Here is a 17,773-nt window from a genome sequence, read left to right on the forward strand (position 1 = left end):
TTTGGCCACTATTGCATCATCCATAAGACTCCTCGCAGGATGGGAACACACTTTGTCAATGATGAGTGTGATAAGATGGTATGAGATGGGCTACAGCATGCAGGGCCGCATGGAAAGAGTCAGAAGTGCTTAAGAAATGTTTGTTTTAGCTTTGCAGACCTAAACCATCTACTGGGGAGTGGGGAAGCAGGACTGACATTAGTTCTCATGATCGTTTACTAATCCTGAAGACTAGGCCATAATCTCGCCTGTGCCACAGTGTTTCTCTGCTGGATGTTGGCAGAATTTACTTTATTTGTTGATATTTCTGTATTTTTTTTTTTTGTTTGTTTTGTTTTGTATTTTTAATGACCTGCCAATGTCTCATCTTTTCTTACTCTCTCTCTCTGTCGCTCCCTCCCCAGGTTGATATGACAGCGAAAGTCCCAGCCGGTTACTGAAGGTTCTCCATCCCGCTCTGTGAGATTTACAAGGCAAATGTTTGCCCGTCAGTGGAAACAGTTTGATTGAAGACACAAACCTTTGCCCCGCAGGTAATGCATATTTCATAAAAACCTTCGCCAAATGATGTGAAGTTATTTTTTCATGTGAACATGAACTCACTATATCGGGCACAGATGTCTGACTCACTTTTTGGAGGGGCGTCGTTTTATCTTTTCTAGTACTAACCTCTTCTCTTAATTATTCACTATCTGCCATGCCAAGAGGTATTTCCATGAATTTTATATGACTTTGGGCACTTGCAGAGTCTGGTGATCCCAGTGAAGGTCATGCTTTTTACATTTGGGGAGGCTTCGTCGATGATGGAACTTGGCAGATGAACTCCAATCGCTGCCCATCACCTTGGCGAACCCAGACGCTGCCCCTGCTATGCTCCAAATGTAGCTGGTGGTGGTGGGGGGGGGGGGGGGGCGGCTATCAGTTGCACATGACCTTCCTCTGCATTGGGTTGGCATGTGGTGTCTTCAGATTTTGGCCCCATACATCATTTCTTCATTGGTGTGATGTCATTGTGATATTTGTAGGGTAGCTGGTGTCATGCATTTCGTAGTCTTGAAGAAGACCACTGATTGGCTAAATGGATACGTGAACTTAGTCAGCTTTAGTGAAACTGACTGAGTGGATTCAGGTTGTTTTTGTCCTCTGCAATTACCGGGTAGCTATTATGGCAGAGATTCAGGCAAGATGTCTGAAATACTGACCTGCTCCTGGCCTGGGCTGTGGAGGGGGAACCCTGGAGGTGTGGAGCTTCGTTTGAAGGAGAGCTGCCAGGAGAACATGGCTCTCCTCACAGGGGAGCGACAAGTATGATCCGCGCTGCTGAAACCTCAGGCCCGCAAATATATCTATTGGGACCCGGCTGGCACCAGTTTCCACCGTGGTACCCCTCATAGGTCAGAGAGTGGTGGTCCTTGGGGGGGCTTCTGCACTCATCCAGAGCTCCCCACCCCCCCCCCCCCAGCCACAGGGCCCATTTGGTGGCATCTTGATGCATGAAGAGAGCCGGCGGTGTCACGCGTCCCTGTCATTGCTTCTATGCAGATGGATGACCCTCACGGCGAATTGGATCGCAGCACAAATGGGCCAGATTTGCAAATAAAGGAACGGGAAACACCAGAGGATTAGTTTATGGGCCGCGTCTGGTTTCGGGTCTGGGTTCCCTTTCATTTAGCTGGGCTGATACCAAGTGTCATCTTTCATTTAAAAAAAAAAACAAAAAAAAAACAGCTTAATTTAATGCACAGTTTCTGGGGCAGGTCACCAGACACGTTAGTAATTGTGCAGCTCACAGGAGGTGATTGTGTTTGGTGGTCCAGGGCTCAGTAGGTGGCGCTGTGGCTTCGCACTTCCGGCTTCCGAGTGTCCCTCAGCATGTTCTCTCCGTGTTCACGTGTCCTGGGTCCTCCAGTTTTCTCCCACAGTGCAAACACATGCAGGTCCATTGCGTTTTGTCCATAACTTGCCCTTGGAGAGTACTTGTGCATGGGCTAGTATCCTGTGCTGGGTGCCTCTGCCTCGTGCTCCCTAGGGTCGGCTCCAGGGCCCAGTACTGGATGAGTACTTATGGGAAAAGGATGGATGGTAATGCCTTTTTTCTGTCATTGAGGCTCTGAAGCTGGGACTCTTTTTCCGTGGATAAAGATTTTCCTGAAAAGTTAAAAATATAACTGGCAGGTTTGTTCTTTCTCCTTGGACACTGGTCCATCAGGCGTTTCTTACATGAAAATGTTATGCTCCCCGGCTGCCTGCAGAAGAGAGGGTTCTGAGCATCGGGTTCGAGATTACAACCTCACCTGAACAGAAACTGGTCTGTGTTTGCCCCCCCCCTCAGGTCTGTGCACCCAGCCGCCATGTTCTGGAAGTTCGACCTGCATAACACGTCCAACGTGGACAAGCTGCTGGACAAGGATGACGTGACGCTGCATGAGTTGATGGACGAGGATGATGTCCTGCAGGAGTGCAAGGCCCAGAACCGCCGGCTGCTCACATTCCTCAGCCAGGATTCGTGCATGCAGGAGATGGTGGCGCTGATCACGCGGGAACCCCCGCTGGACCTGGAGGAGAAGCTGCGCTTCAGGCGAGCTCCGTGGGGGGGCCTAGGGGTGTCCGGCTGTTGTCTTCGTCGGGACTTCATCTTACGCAGGCCTGAAGGTCGGCGTTCCACTTACGAGCCCGGAGACTACTCCAGTGGCGTCTCTAAACTGGGAACAAGGCCAGCCTGTGAAATCCATACTATGTTGCAAATCACGGTTTGGCAGACAGCCTTCGGATAGAAGCAGATTAGACTCAAATCAAGCGAGTGTACATAACGCGATGTGTGTGTAACTTCTTTAAGGATGTGTTTTATAGTGTTTTCCCACGTCCTATTTTATCAGTAAATAGTGGGCTTGCATCCAGCAGCCAGAGTGTCCTGGTGAAACCTTGATTTCACGTGTAGGGGATGGAAGTGCTCAGGGATTCACACACGTGTGTCGGGGGCTGGAGCTTCATTCGGGGCAGTACAGGGAAATGACAGCCGTAACCCCCCCCCACCCCAATGGCAGAAGGCAAGCAATGCCCAACCACCCCTCCCCCCCCCCCGCAACCTCCCCATCTGCCAATTTTTTTAAAACGAAAAGCAGCCTTGCTGTGAAAGTTGATGTTGGCTGTTTGGTTGCTTAGTTGTGTTTCTATGGTTAAGTCACTAAAAATAAACGTTTGCTGTGATGCCGAGTGCCTGGTTAAAGGGAAGTGCGTTTGTCAGCCTGCGGCTAAGCGTCGTGGGGGGATGGGATGTGGCGGGGGGGGTGAAGTCCTGGGATTTTCACACGACTTTTTCCATCTCCAGTTTCCTTCCCTTTCACTTGATCTTGATAAAACACAAAAATGCCCCCCCTCCCACAGCCATTTCAAAGCACAGACACGGTAGACGGTCGCCATGCCGTCAGTTCTCATTAACAGGCGGCCAGCTGCTCCTCATTTAGTGGTTTTCATTACCACGAGCCACCCCCCCCCACGCTCGTGATCCCGGCTCCGTCTCCGGGCAGCATGACATCACCGCCGCCACTGGGAGAAGCGTGCCCCTCTAGCTTAGCGCCGTCAAGGCCAAGACGGGCTGCATTGCATTGGTCCCGACCGGGCCATAGGCCGGCAGCCATCAGAAAGCCTGGGAATGACATCCATCAGCTCCAAAGCAGGTCACACAGAACCTCACTCCCATCCTCTGGAGAGTCAGACCCCATAGTGTAAATTTCAGAGTGATAAATGTCTCACTCCCATCCTCTGGAGAGTCAGACCCCATAGTGTAAATGTCAGAGTGATAAATGTCTGTCGGAGTTACTTTGTTCATTTTTCCATGCTGGCCCATCCTGCTCTGGTTAATCAGTTTCTTTCAGTCCGCAGAAAGCAAGTCGACTGCTCTTATTGAATGAGAGCATGACGCTAATCACGTGCGACAGTAATTGTAAAAATGATAATTGTGGACAAAAAATACCACTCAGAAAAAGCATCCAGTACTCCCAATTTCCATTTGGGCTCCTTCCAGGGGTTCAGTTCAGTTGGTTTAAGATCTATTTTTGTATAGAAATGTAACCCCTCACCCCCCCCAGAGGACAAAGACCCACATAACTCCAGAAGCCCCCACCCTAAGCAGTCAGTCTCCCTCCCAGTGCACCCACTACTGGCATTACACTCCAGTAACATCAAAGTCGCCTTGTCCCAGTCAGTCAGACTTTGAGGTGCCTGGCTCTCCGTGATGGGGAGCTGCGCTAACTTTAGCGTGCTAACTCTCCCGATCACTCCATCTGTTTACGTGGGGCGGAAAAACATGGCCGCCTCTCTGTGAGCCTAGGAGACGGAGGAATGCCAGGCAGTGGGGAAGTGTGTGTTTGTGGGGGTGGGGGGTGGAGAATATGGCTTTGGTTTAAGTCTATGTGGACAGGTGTGTCGGGTATTAAGGGTGCTTGGGAAAACCTTGCTGTTCTGTCTGTAAGTTTCTCGCCTGGGAGTGAACTCAGTCATACTCGTGTCGCTGTAGAAAGCGCCCCCCCCCAGCACATGGTGACTAATGTTGCTGTCTTCTTGGGGGGGGCCCGTACATCCTCTCAGTCCTGACCTTCAGAATCCCGTTCCTGGGCATGCGCCAAAGGAATAGACACACAGCAGCCATCTCAATAGTCGACCTGATTAATCCCCAGAGCTGCGTGGGGCCCTTTCCCATCTGTATGTTGGAAACATCGCTGTTTCTCCTTCTCCTGCGCAGTCATGAAGGTGGACCTCATTGCTGGATCAAAGATGCAGTTTAAATGAGTCAAGGGCCGTTAACTCGTAACAGCTCGGTGCTGAGGTAATCCGACTGGAAACGTGGCCTCAGAAGCAGTTTCCACTCCTCCACCATCTCTCTTTGTATCAGAGTAATAATATAATGTTGTGTGGGGTGATGTGTGGTCCAGCAGGTTAGGATGCCATGCCTGTAAGTGGAAGGTCACTAGTTCAAATCCCAGGACTGGTAGAGTGATGTCACCATTGAGTCCCTGAGCAGGGCTCTTAGCCTGCAGTTGTATGTTGTTTTGAATAAAAGCATCTGTGAAGTAAATATAAATTTCTGTTCTGTAATGCAGATTTAAAACTAATTGCCTTCAATGCCTGCTTAAAGTATTCGTGGAGTATCTTTTATCAATATGGCCAGAACGCAGGAGCATAATTTTCAAGTCGGGGCCCTTGCTGCAGACCAATGTTTGTCAGCCTAGTTCTTGGGAAACCCCAGACAGTCTACATTTTGGCTCGCTACTGTACCATACAGCTTCTCTAGCTGGGAGCTGGGCAGGAGCAAAACTGTAGACTGTCTGGGGCTTCCCGAAGATGGGTTCAAGATACAATGCCGTACGTGACACCCGTTTGATATCTCCACGTTGTAACCCCCCTCAAACATTTAGGTACCCGAATGTAGCCTGCGAGCTTCTGACGTCGGATGTGAGCCCCATCAATGACAAGCTGGGGGCGGACGAATCCCTCTTGGAGAAGCTGTACGGCTTCCTGGAACAGGAGCCCCCCCTTAACCCCCTGCTGGCCAGCTTCTTCAGCAAGATCTTTGGAAATCTCATCGCCCGCAAGACCGAGCAGGTATGCATGGGGCGCAGCACGAAGACTGCGAGGGGAGTGCTGGGAAAGGGGGCGTGGCCTGAATCCCTTTGGTGCTGAGTACAGCAAGGTCTCCTTCTGGGGGACAGTCTGTCTCTATAGCAAAACGCCGTGAACTGCCTGTTTGCCTAATGATACTGACAGTTATATCCACATTTGCACCAAGCATTTTCACACAGGTAAAGTTATTTTGATTCCTTATAGCGATATGTTTTTGAAAAGCCAGGTTTATTTCATTCTCTCTACATCTGTGAGATTGTGTTCTTTGCACTTTCTGTCTATGTTACTGGATATTTTCCCTATGTTATTTTAACAGCAGATTCTCTGCACCCTCCTCCAGGTCATTGCCTTCCTGAGGAAGAAGGAGGGTTTCGTCAGTCTGTTGCTGAAGCACATAGACACCTCGGCTATGATGGACCTGCTGCTTCGCCTTGTCAGCTGTGTGGATCCTGCCACCTTAAGGCTGGAGGTTCTTAATGTAAGTTTGGGCCATTTGTTAGAATCTGTTTATTTTAGTGCTGTCAAACGATTACAATTTTTAATCAGATTAATCACAGGGTTGCTGTGGATTAATTTCGATTAATCACGATTAAATATCATTCATTTTAATCTATATTAATCACATTTCATTTTGCATGAGCAAACAGACTCAAGAAAAAAGGGAATATATATGCAATTAACATGTTTATTGAACATCTTGAACACGAGTCGGATGCATTCCATCTGCCACAGAAGTGCAATACCATGGACCCATATCAAAAAGCAAGATTTTTTGCTTAGCCGGACAAGTTGTCGGATTTAAGGTACCTCAGTTTAAATGGTCTTTATCTTCGTTCACTTACAGTTAACCCGAACTACCATAAATCCGACAAATAATCGACTAATCATGAATCCAATTCTAGCCCAGTTAATTTAGCAATATCAGTTGATAACACATTACACGCGGTACTTTACGTATAAAACTCTGTAGCAACACGTCCACAGATAAGTTGGACGGTATAGTGTATGCGACCGATTTAATGAGCCACAAATGAGAAGTAGTGCTTAAACAGTATAAAACTACAACTTTCCCTTCTGTTGATAAGGGGCGCAGCCATCTTGAATTCTGAACTTTGTAACCTCTGTGATGCTCCGAGATATTTCTCGGATCTCCAAGAAACAGGACCGCGCATGTTGTCACTTCCGGCTTCAAAACTCGGAATCCGACTCGGAATGCGAGTTCCGCGGGCAAATGGAACGCACCAAAACTGCCCGAAATGGGTTGACAGAGACATTTCAGGGATTTTAAGTCATTCTGCGCTGCAGATGAGTTAATTGCGTAAAATTTTTAAATCAGATTAATCATGATGATGGATTAATCTGCGTTAACCCGTAAGTTTTGACAGCACTAGTTTATTTATTCTTTAGAGGATGCCTTGGAGATTAATTTGTATACCAAAAAAAAAACCTTTGCTTTAATTTGAGTTTCAGGATGTTCTCTGTGGTGCCTTCATGTGACAGTTGTCAGTCACGCATCTTGATATCAGTTGTTCGGTCTTCGTAGCCCGTGTCTGATTCACTTCCCCCATTTGAAAGGGAAGCACATGCCCCCCCTCTGGCCGTGTCGAAAGCACCGCCACGCGAAGAAGTCAGTCTGAGACTGTCGTAAAGGCAGAGCTCCCCCTAGGGGCAGGGGAGGGAAACTTCTGAGCTCTACACTAGTGAACCCGACCTATTCAGTTGAGCACTGACGGGCCGTGAATCAGAGGCAGGTTGGCACTGAACTGTCTGACGGGCCGTTTGAAGCCCTCCCTCTCTGTCCCCAGGGTCCTCATGAAGGATTAACTAAACTTTTCATGAGTATAATTTCTGTTTTAATATCCCCATTACGACGCACCTCTTGACCACAGTGAATAATGAGCTATAAATACCTTTGAGAACAGACCACCAACAAAGCGTTCAGCCTCAGAAGGCTCTAGATGAAGGAGCTGGGTAGTGTGGTGGAGTAATACTCCATAATAGTGTGTGTGTGTGTGTGCGCGTGTGTGCGCGTGTGTGCGCGCGTGTGTGTGTGTGTATGTGTGTGTGTGTGTGTGTGTGTGTGTGAGCGGGTTTACCTATCCTTATGGGGACACAATGTCCCCACAACGTGATAAATATCCGTTTTTTTTCCCTTATGGGGACCGGTTTCCTGGTCCCCATAAGGGAAAACTCTATTTTATAAAAATCGGTGACTGCTATGAAAAAACTAAAAATGCAAAAACTCTTGTATTTTGTTAGGTTACTTATGGTTATGGTTAGGGCAGGGTAGGGGTTAAGGTTGTCATAGTTAGCGTTAGCATTTTTCCCATTGAAATGAATGAGCGGTCCCCATAAGGATATGTTTACCCTACATCTGTGCACACGTGTGTGTGTGTGTGTGTGTGTGTGTGTGTGTGTGTGTGCACGCACGCCCCATGATGAATTAGCGTCTCATCCCAGGTGTCCCCTGCATTAGATGAGCTCCAAACCCTCCTGACCCTTTACTTCGTAAACAGTAAATGGATGGATGGATGATTTTAGTGGTTTTTCATCAATGCCTTACTAATCTTGTTCTTTTAGACATGAGATGTTTCGAAGCACTGTCACTATGTTCTCTCCACCAGTGGCTGAACGGCGAGAATCTAATCGAGCGCCTGGTGGGGTTAGTCCACAGCGAGGAGGATGAGGAGGTAAGGGGTGGTTCAGCGGAGCGGTCCTGTGTCGGGCGGCGCTGTGCCAGTCCCAGATGGAGCGGCCCGTGTCCTGACGCTATGCTGTGTGTCGCAGAGGCAGTCCAATGCCTCACAGACCCTGTGTGACATCATACGTCTGAGTCGGGACGGGAGTGTGTCGCTGCAAGAACAGATAGAACCTGCGCAGACGGACCCACTGCTCACCAAGCTTGAGGCGTAAGTAGAGTGTTGAGTTTGCAGTACCGTGCAACACCTGCCAAGGGCCGGTCTGTTTATTATAAAGTTACCAGAAAGTATGATGATTCATATGTGCATTTGTGTGAATATTTCATAGATATATCATACAGCCAACATAATGCATTGAATGGGTGCTTTTAGAAACAAGCGGAATATTAAGTTTATTAATCCCCAACAGGAAACCGAGGAACATATAATCCTGAAATTGTATAACTGCATAAAATGAAATTGTATAAATTTTATAACATAAGCACATGCATTGTGATTGTGGTCGGTCTGTCTGTCTGTCTGTCTCTGTCCTGTCTGTCTGTCTCTGTCCTGTCTGTCTGTCTCTGTCCTGTCTGTCTGTCTCGTTCTGTCTGTCTGTCTCGTTCTGTCTGTCTGTCTCTGTCCTGTCTGTCTGTCTCGTCCTGTCTGTCTCGTCCTGTCTGTCTCGTCCTGTCCGTCTCGTCCTGTCTGTCTGTCTCTTCCCACTGTTGACTCTCATATTTGCCTGTGTACCTGTTGCATAGAACAGATCAGGTATAACGCACATTGTACTGAGGTCAGCAGGGCCTTTTCTGGGATTTGGGGTCCTGTTCCTTTGACCGGAGACGTGATACTCAGCACCTCTGTTGTCCATCCCCCCCCCCACAGGCAGCAGACCGTGGAGAAGCTCCTGCAGAACATGTTCTCAGGAGAGCGCAGCGAGGTGTGCATCGTCAGCGGGACCCAAGTGCTCCTTACGTTACTCGAAACCCGGCGGCCGGGGTGAGTGGCATGGCATGCTGGCATCCCTGCGGGGCCCTGGGGCCAGCAGAGCGGCCAGACTGACACCCCCCCCCCCCTGTCGCAGGATTGAAGGCCTGATGGATCTGTGCTCTCAGGGATACGAACGATCTCACACTGTCAATAGTAGCGTGTTACAGGGCATCGAGCCTCATCTGAAGGACTTCCACCAGGTTCTCCTGGACCCTCCCAAGGTATCATCATGATAAGCCCCGCCCTTGCACCTCATTCTGTGGTCCATAGGTGGTGCTGTGTTCCCCATAACCTCCTGCTGTCTGCCCTGGCAGAAATGCGCCATGCTGACAAGCCTGGGCGTGCTGGAGGAGCCCCTGGGCAACGCGCGACTGCATGTTGCCCACCTGGTGGCAGCGCTGCTTCAGAGCTGCACGCCTGGCGTGGCAGCAGAGCTGTGCCGCCTCAACACCGTGGACCTGCTACTTGTGAGTGTGAGGGGTGTGATCTTATGGGGGAGGGGCCAGGTCAGGGTATGGTGCATGCTGGGAAACGTAGTGCCTGTTTAATCAGCGGTAAGGCTTCCATGTTATGTTTGCATCGTACCTTTATCCCCTTCCTGTTCTGGCCTGCAGGATTTATTTTTTAAATACACCTGGAATAATTTCTTGCACTTCCAAGTGGAGCTGTGTGTGACAGTCATCATGAACCAGCCCAGCCAGGAGGAGAACCCTGAGAGGAGTCTGGGAAGCAAGGAGCCCCCGGAGACCTTGGACAGCAGCACGCACCAGCCCAACACCCCCCAGCCACATGTGCTGGTGACCCATGTAGGGCAGAGCAGCCTTCTCTCGCCACCTTCCCCCCCACTGCCCCCAGAGCTACATTCCCACTTCATTACATTTATCAATGCACACGCCTGAATCTGTTCTAAGAACAGCTATTAAACACAGTGGGTACCGGCTCAGTATTGTGCAGGAATCATTTTTACGTTTTTTATTGCCGTGTCTCGTGTTTCATTGTCTGTTTCAGCGATCGTTGTTGCAGTAACACCTATGCACTCCCACACAGACAAATGGTGGTTTCACAAACTCAGGAGGGGCATGGTGTTCATGTGGTGCTAATACGCTAGACACTGCTGGGCTTGTCTTTTGGGTGGGTGTGTTTTGTCTGCAGTGGGTGTGGTTTATTTTGCAGTGGGTGGGTGTTGAGGGATAGGTTAAGGTTCCTGGTGTCCCCCACAGCTGTTCCAGACGTGCCACCTGGTGCAGAGGATCCTTGACGCCTGGGAAGAGAATGACAAAATACAGTAAGAGTCACACCGTGGTTCAGGGCCTGTGAGACTCATAGCCTATCAGTCACCGTTGTCAGTGCCGTCTCTCCGGAGACCTCCTCTGTTGGTGCTCCTCTGTCAGTACCGTGGCCGTGGAGACAACTTTCAGCGCCGTCTCACTGCAGACACCTCTCTCTGCGCCGTCGCCATGGAGGTTTCCTCTGTTGGTCCCACCGAGGTGGAGAAGGTCTCCTTGCACACGGTGCCGACAGAGGAGGTCTCTGTGGAGAGACAGTGCCGACAGAGGAGGTCTCTGTGGAGAGACAGTGCCGACAGAGGAGGTCTCTGTGGAGAGACAGTGCCGACAGAGGTGGTCTCCACAGAGACCTCCTCTGTCCACAGAGACCTCCTCGCAACCTTGTGCGTTGAGACCTTCTCTGTCAGAACAACTGCCATAGCAAACGTCCGCTAGAGTACCAACCTGTTAGTTGCCCGTGTCTTTGCGGTCACAGTAGAAGCCTGATAGTCAGGAGTGTCACTGCTGTTACTATAGAAACCATGCATCAGTGCAGCTGCAGTAGAGCCTCGTGTCAGTGGTGCTACAGTACAGACTTGTTAGTGTCCGGTGTCTGGTAAAGTAGATCAGGTGGACATACGACAGTGTAGAAGCAGTATTTTGAACGGTGTTCCCCGCTGTCGACATGATCTGTTGGGCTTTTTTTAAAGGGAGTTTGTCTTGCAGGGCAGATGGTGGCATGAGGCGGGGCTACATGGGCCACCTGACCAGAATAGCCAATAGTGTGGTGCAGAACACGGAGAAAGGCCCCGCCCAGGTACAGATCAGCGACATCATCAAAGGTGTGTGAGGAGCTTACTGTCCATGTTCTTTCATGTTCATGATTATTTGTCCGTAGTTGTTTCCTTGAGCGCACTAGATCTTTCTAAGCAGCTCTCTCTTGTATACTTGCACTGCCAGCGATGAGCGCGAGCTGCATTCTTACTTTATTTGACTTCTTCCTTGCTTTAAGCTGCCATGCTCTGCACATTTATCATCAGATAAAGGCGGTAGAGGGGTTGGTCACAGTGAGTGTTTCCTACTGTACAGGTGCATGTTTTTCTGGCTGTTTTTGGGCAGCTGCATCAGTGCCTCTATGCTTTTATTATTAACACGTCTAATTATTAATTAATGATTATTAATGGCTTGGCATTGCGTGCCACTCTGCCCTGTTCTGATGAGTGTGAGTCACAGGGGCATTTCCACCCTGCCTGCCCCATCACAGCTTCTGTGTTCATCCTGGAATATGGCCGTCATGGTTTCAGTTCAGTCACTCTCGTCTCTCCCGCCCTCCTGCGTCCTGCAGGATGGCCGCTCCCTCGGCCCACATGGTTCAGTTCGTTTGGAGTCGGGCTTAGTGCTGATGGCCTCAGCCCGGATGGGGGTCCATCCGTACATGCCCACTCAGAGCCAACTGATGAGTGGCTGATGGATTCCCCAGAGGGGGCGGGGTTTCAGTGATTCAGGGTCCAGAACGAGCTATGGGAACACGGGGCCATCTCTGGGCTGCTGTCGGGATACGAGGTGACACGCCGTCACCCTTCTGTCCCCCGTGTCTCAGATCTGCCCGAGGACTGCAGGGGACGCTGGGAGAGATTCGTGGACGAGACATTGGCGGAGACCAACAGGAGAAACACGGCGGACCTGGTACATGGGCTGCAGGGGGTGACGTTTGTAAAACACGTTAAAGTCAAGGGACTTTGGGGACCAACAGTGACATCACCCTGGGATTTGAACTGGCAACCCTTTGATCACAGAAGATCGCTCCCCAGTCTTTCCCCTGACTCCCTCCTTGCCTCGTTCCAGGTGAGCACACACAACCTGCACTCCTCCAGCGAGGACGACGACCTGGAGGGCCCCTTCCCCAACGAGATGTCTCTGCAGCAGGTAGGCGGGGGGGGGGGGGCGGTCCGTCGCCCGTTTGGGGGATTGTGGAGGGTCACCACACGTCATCGGGACACATGTCTATCGCTTCTCCACAGGCCTTCTCGGACTACCAGATCCAGCAGATGACGGCCAACTTTGTGGATCAATTTGGTTTCAACGATGAGGAATTCGCTGAGCACGATGACAATATCAAGTAGGTTTGAAATCGAAGTATCTATTGGCCATTTAAGTTAGACACTGAAATCCAAAGTGATTTTGTATGGGATGATGAAGTCTTAAAAATAATTTGAGTCTTCCCCTTTTGTTTCAGTGCTACGTTTGACAGGATTGCGGAGATTAACTTCAGCTTAGATGTGGACGATGACACTGTGAGTGTCTCATTCTCCTACATGTGCAGAGTATTTTGCGAGCAAAGCGTTTTGCCGCGTCAACCCCAGCCGTTTCACTGCCGGACCAGCTTATCGATTGACTGCCTCTCCCCGCACCAAGCAGGCCAACGTCACCATGTTTGAGGCTTGCTGCAAGGAGCGGATACGGCCGTTTGATGATGCCGAGGAGGACGAGGAGGACGAGGACATCTGGGAGGAGGGACAAGTGGACTATGCAGCACAGGTCAAGAAGAGGAGCAGGTGTGTGCATGCTGATTCTGGATCAGCTGGACAGGCCCACATATTAGACAAAAGTTGGTTAGTGATCGAATTTTCCGATGCAGAAATATGGAGATTATGTATATATTTTGCTTTGCTCCTATCTCTTTTTCCCACACTTCCACGTAACTTCCAAATTAACACCAGTGCTTGTGCTTAACCAATTGGCAAGTATTGCTGTAAGCACCTTCCCAGTAGCTCATGTTCAAATGATAAATACCTAGTCTGGAGTAAGTACTAAAAAAGGGTTCCAGAACTGCTTCCAAGAAACTGCAATCGGGCCGAGTTCCTGCGGTGTGAACACAACAAAAGTTCCTGGTTCTGGTTCCTGAAAAAAGTTCCTGCTGTGTGAAAGTGCCTAATGTAATGGCTCATTTTTAGCAGGCAATGTCACTCAAAGGACGGCGTCCCTCCCCCTGTGCCAGGAGAGCACTACCAGAGGCCTCAGCTTTTAAGTCAAAACATCGTTAATGAAACTCATTTTGAGTTTGGCATTTTTCTTTTTTTTTTTTTTTTTTGCCCAGCCACCTCCCTCTTTGAGGACAACTTTTGTTTTTAATGACAGTTTCAGGTACAAAACTTTAGTGAAGCTGTACCTCACCCACCCACATACTCTTGACAAGACATGACAAAAAAACATTTATTTTGACAATAAATAATAAAATTAAATAGGAAGTGAGAGAGAAGAGAGAGACTTTACAGGACTTAGGACATTGACACACCAATGGACAGACAGACAGAAATTAGGTGTATGTATATTTGTATCAGATAAATAAATAAATATATGATATGTGGGAATGTTGGGAATTAATTAGATTAGTTAGTTAATAGTTTTAAGTTGGGATGTAATATAATGTATGTGTTTATTGGAAGTTAGTTCACAGGCAAGTCTAGAGGGGTGATAAAAGAACCCCAGACTTCTTAGAAATGTGGAAGTTGATGCTGTAATGTTATTTTTTCCATTAATATGTGTTCTCTGACCTAGGTTTGACCACTGCATGATGTTTAGTGTGTTTCTAGTTTTCCAGTTTAACAGGATTGTGTTTTTGGCAATTGCCAAGGCCACGAGTAGAGATCTGAAATTTGTGATTGCTGGATTTATTGTTGAATGGTCACCAAGCAGACAGAGGGATGGGGATAGCGGAATGATACGATTCATAATACAAGAGATTGTGTTGATGACTTTTTGACAAAAGTGTTGAGTTGGGGGACATGGCCAGATGGAGTGGAAATAGTCATCTACAGTTTTTAAAGTAAACAAATATCACTCCCAAATATCACAAATAAAATCCCATCTTGTGCATTTTGTGCTGGGTGATGTGTACTCTGTGGATCACTTTATATTGTATAAGTTAAAGATTAGTGTTATTAGTCATTGTGAAGGTGTTTGTACAGATTTGGAGCCAGAATTCATTATCAGGAGTGAATGACAAATCTTTTTCCCAGGCTTCGATTGGAATGGAAATCATTGAATTTGCGATTTTTTTCTGATTTGTTATTTTGAGTATTTCTTCTACCAATTGGGATGGCTGTAGATTGTTAGATAGACTGGTCTTAGATTTCAGGGCTGCTTTAAGTTGGAGGTAATGAAGAGACAGTTCGTCTCCTATACTGTATCATACATATGAGTAAGATGTGGAAAAGTGATAAAGCTGCTGTTATGGAATAGGTGCTCAAGATGTGTGATATCCTTTAGTTTCCATGCATTAAAGAAAAATGTTTTTTGTTGAGTAGAAAGTCTGGGTTATGCCATATTGCAGTGTATTTGCAAGGTTTCATATTTACGTTAAAAATTTTGTTAATTTTCCACCAGGCTGTCAAAGTTGTTGAATTACAGTGTTATTAAAACAACTGTGGTGTTTTAGAGCAATGCTAAGAAATGGTAGAGATCTGCAAGTAAATCTTCTTTACATTCAGACTGTTCAATTTCTAACCACTGGTTATTCTGTTGGTTTGGATGTATCCAGTTGACAATATATTGTAGCTGACTTGCTAAATAATAATTTTCATAGTTTGGTGCTTCTAATCCTCCTTGAGATTTTTGTTTCTGCAATGTCGCTAGTCTGATTCTGGGTGTTTTGTTTTTCCATTAGAACTTGTTAATTATTGAGTTCAGTAAGTTGAACCATCTAGTGGTTGGTGCGGTTGGTATCATTGTGAACAGGTAGTTAATTTTGGGTAATATAAATATTTTTACTGTTGCAATTCTGCCAATTAATGATAATGGAAAGTGTATCCAACGGTTCAAATCATCCTCTATTTTGTTTTAATAAGGGACTGAAATTTAAGGGGGATGATTCAGATGGGCTGGCTGAAATATTTATGCCTTTATACTTGATGTTACCAATTGGAATTTGAAAAGGTAGGTTTTGAAGAGTATTTTGTAATTTGTCACCAATTATAGGTAGAATTGTTGATTTTTGTCCAATTTATAGCGTAGTCAGAGAGTTTGGAAAACAAATTAGAGTGATAGTCTCATTTATACAGTTTAAAGGCTCTTGCAGATAAAGTAATATATCGTCGGCATAGAGACTAATCTTGTGATGGGTGTTGAGTGTTTGTATTCCTTTGATGATGTTATTTTGTCGGATTGCAGTGGCAAGAGGTTCAATGAAGAGGGAGAAAAGTGATGGCGAGAGTGGACATCCATACCTGGTTCCCCTGTGCAGTGTGAAACTCTGTGATGTTATACCATTAGTAACAACTGTTGGTGAGCTGTACAATGTCTGCACCCAATGAATAAATGACTCTCCAAAACCAAATTTGTGTAGTGTTGCAAGTAAAGAGTTCCAGTTTACTCTGTCAAATGCCTTTTCCGCATCCAATGGTAATGTTACTGTTTCTTTTTGTTTTTTTTCTAGATACATTACGGTTATGGTTTCTAACCTGGAGGCTATTGCTTTGCTAATGATTTTAAGATCTGTATTAAGCAGTGATATGGGATGATAACTAGAGCAGAGAGGTTGGTCCTTATTGGGTTTCAGCAGTACAGAGATGAGAGCAGTATTCATGTGTAAAGGGACTGTTGAACTGAATTTAATGTGTTGCACCATTCTGAGAAACAGTGGTGAGATTATATTCCAAAAATGTTTGAAGAATTCAACAGGGAAGCCATCAGGTCTAGAAGCTTTATTGTTGGGCATTTTATTAAGTGCTGTGTTAAATTCATCCAATGTTAATGGTATGTCCAGCTGATCCGTTTGTTTTTTGTTGAGTTTGGGTAATTCTATATTATTGAAAAAGTAGTTAATGTCTATTAAGTTTGGTTCGTTATCTGGGGTATACAATTTTTTATGAAAGTGAATTTTTTATAAAATAAAACGTCATTTTAGGAGATTGAATGATTTTTCCTGCTGCATTTTTAATGGTTGGAATAAGTGATTTTTCTTTATTCCATTTAAGTTGATTTGCTAGATATTTCCCAGCTTTGTTGTTATATTCAAAATTATCATGTCTAAGTCTCAATCATAAATTGAGTTTTTTTTTCCAAATTTTTATACTGTTTAGTTGTAGGTTAGTTTTGGACAGTTCCTCTTGAAGTTGCTCAGTGGGGTTTCTTATAAGTGCATCATTTAGCTCTTTGATTTTCAGTTCGAGTTTTTTTTCCCCCAAGGGTCCTGTTCCTTTTTGGATGAGTATGATATAATTTTACCTCTTAGTACTGCTTTGGTTGTTTCCCATAGTATTGTAGGAGAAGATTCTGGAGAATCATTTATTTCCATGAAGGATGCCCACTCTTTGGTGAAAAATACGTTAAAGTCGGGATCTTGCAGCAAAGAAGTGTTGAATCTCCATCTAGCCGTGGGTTGTTTAAATTGTTTAATGCTTAAATGGAGTGTTACCGGTGCATGATAACTAATTATGATTGGATGGATTACGGACTCCAAGATATCTGGTATGATTGAATTGTTGGCTAGAAAAAAATGGATACGTGAGAAGGATTGATGGGATGGAGAAAAGTGTGAGTATTCTCTGTTTACTGAGTTTTTTTAGGTGCCAGTGGTTGGAAAGACCAAATTCATCCATGTATTGTTTCAATTTGTCAGTGGAGTGCCAATTTCTGAAATTAACAGCAGTAGATGGTCTATCTAAAGTGGGATTAATGACTGTGTTAAAGTCACCTCCAATTATTAATTTAGAGTCTGATAAGTCTGATAATACGTGGAAAAATGTATGGAAAAAGACAGTCTTCAGTATTAGGTCCATATATATTTGCAATAGTTAAGTTAGTATTGTTAATGGTTATGTTAATATCGTCCCTCAGGGTCGGTGATAGTTGTATTATTTATGAACTGAATTTTTTGGGTTATTAAAATCAAGACAGCTCTTTTTTTGGAGTTGTATGTTGATGAGTATACTTGATTAAATTATGGGGTTTTTAATTTCTGACTTGTGGCTTCTGAGTGAGTTTCTTGTAGCAGCCATAAGTCTCCTTGTAAGTTAGTCAAGTGATTCAGAATTTTGATACGCTTTGCCTGTGAACTAGCTCAGCGAATGTTCCATGTTACAAACTTAAGGATACTTATAAAGTGTATGTATACAAATTTTGATGTGGTATGAATATGGTGATGGTATGGATGATATGACAAGACACACAAGAGCATAACAGCAATAATAATAATAACTTTAAATATATATATATATA

General features: G+C 46.2%; 1 protein-coding gene and 1 long non-coding RNA gene across 8 annotated transcripts in view; both read left to right on the plus strand.

The window, feature by feature from the left end:
- LOC111842438 (serine/threonine-protein phosphatase 6 regulatory subunit 2-like) overlaps positions 1 to 17,773 on the plus strand; it is a 34,289-nt gene that overhangs the window by 8,556 nt on the left and 7,960 nt on the right. For 6 of the 7 annotated variants that reach the window (XM_072704109.1, XM_072704093.1, XM_072704246.1 and 3 more), the window contains exons 2-18: positions 405 to 533; positions 2,333 to 2,578; positions 5,415 to 5,601; positions 5,960 to 6,097; positions 8,244 to 8,309; positions 8,407 to 8,528; positions 9,186 to 9,299; positions 9,385 to 9,511; positions 9,605 to 9,757; positions 9,905 to 10,096; positions 10,511 to 10,575; positions 11,282 to 11,397; positions 12,156 to 12,241; positions 12,401 to 12,481; positions 12,577 to 12,674; positions 12,792 to 12,849; positions 12,971 to 13,110. In XM_072704109.1, the coding sequence (XP_072560210.1) occupies positions 2,352 to 2,578; positions 5,415 to 5,601; positions 5,960 to 6,097; positions 8,244 to 8,309; positions 8,407 to 8,528; positions 9,186 to 9,299; positions 9,385 to 9,511; positions 9,605 to 9,757; positions 9,905 to 10,096; positions 10,511 to 10,575; positions 11,282 to 11,397; positions 12,156 to 12,241; positions 12,401 to 12,481; positions 12,577 to 12,674; positions 12,792 to 12,849; positions 12,971 to 13,110 (1,970 nt within the window). In that variant the 5' untranslated portion in view covers positions 405 to 533; positions 2,333 to 2,351. The remainder of the gene's footprint in view (positions 1 to 404; positions 534 to 2,332; positions 2,579 to 5,414; positions 5,602 to 5,959; positions 6,098 to 8,243; positions 8,310 to 8,406; positions 8,529 to 9,185; positions 9,300 to 9,384; positions 9,512 to 9,604; positions 9,758 to 9,904; positions 10,097 to 10,510; positions 10,576 to 11,281; positions 11,398 to 12,155; positions 12,242 to 12,400; positions 12,482 to 12,576; positions 12,675 to 12,791; positions 12,850 to 12,970; positions 13,111 to 17,773) is intronic. The other variant, XM_072704220.1, reaches the window with a different exon arrangement.
- LOC140581485 (uncharacterized) lies at positions 13,117 to 15,890 on the plus strand. The gene is made up of 2 exons (XR_011984568.1): positions 13,117 to 15,490; positions 15,725 to 15,890. It is a non-coding gene; the product is annotated as an uncharacterized lncRNA (long non-coding RNA).

The sequence above is a fragment of the Paramormyrops kingsleyae genome, chromosome 1 (genome assembly GCF_048594095.1).
Source record: "Paramormyrops kingsleyae isolate MSU_618 chromosome 1, PKINGS_0.4, whole genome shotgun sequence".
Classification (NCBI taxonomy): domain Eukaryota; kingdom Metazoa; phylum Chordata; class Actinopteri; order Osteoglossiformes; family Mormyridae; genus Paramormyrops; species Paramormyrops kingsleyae.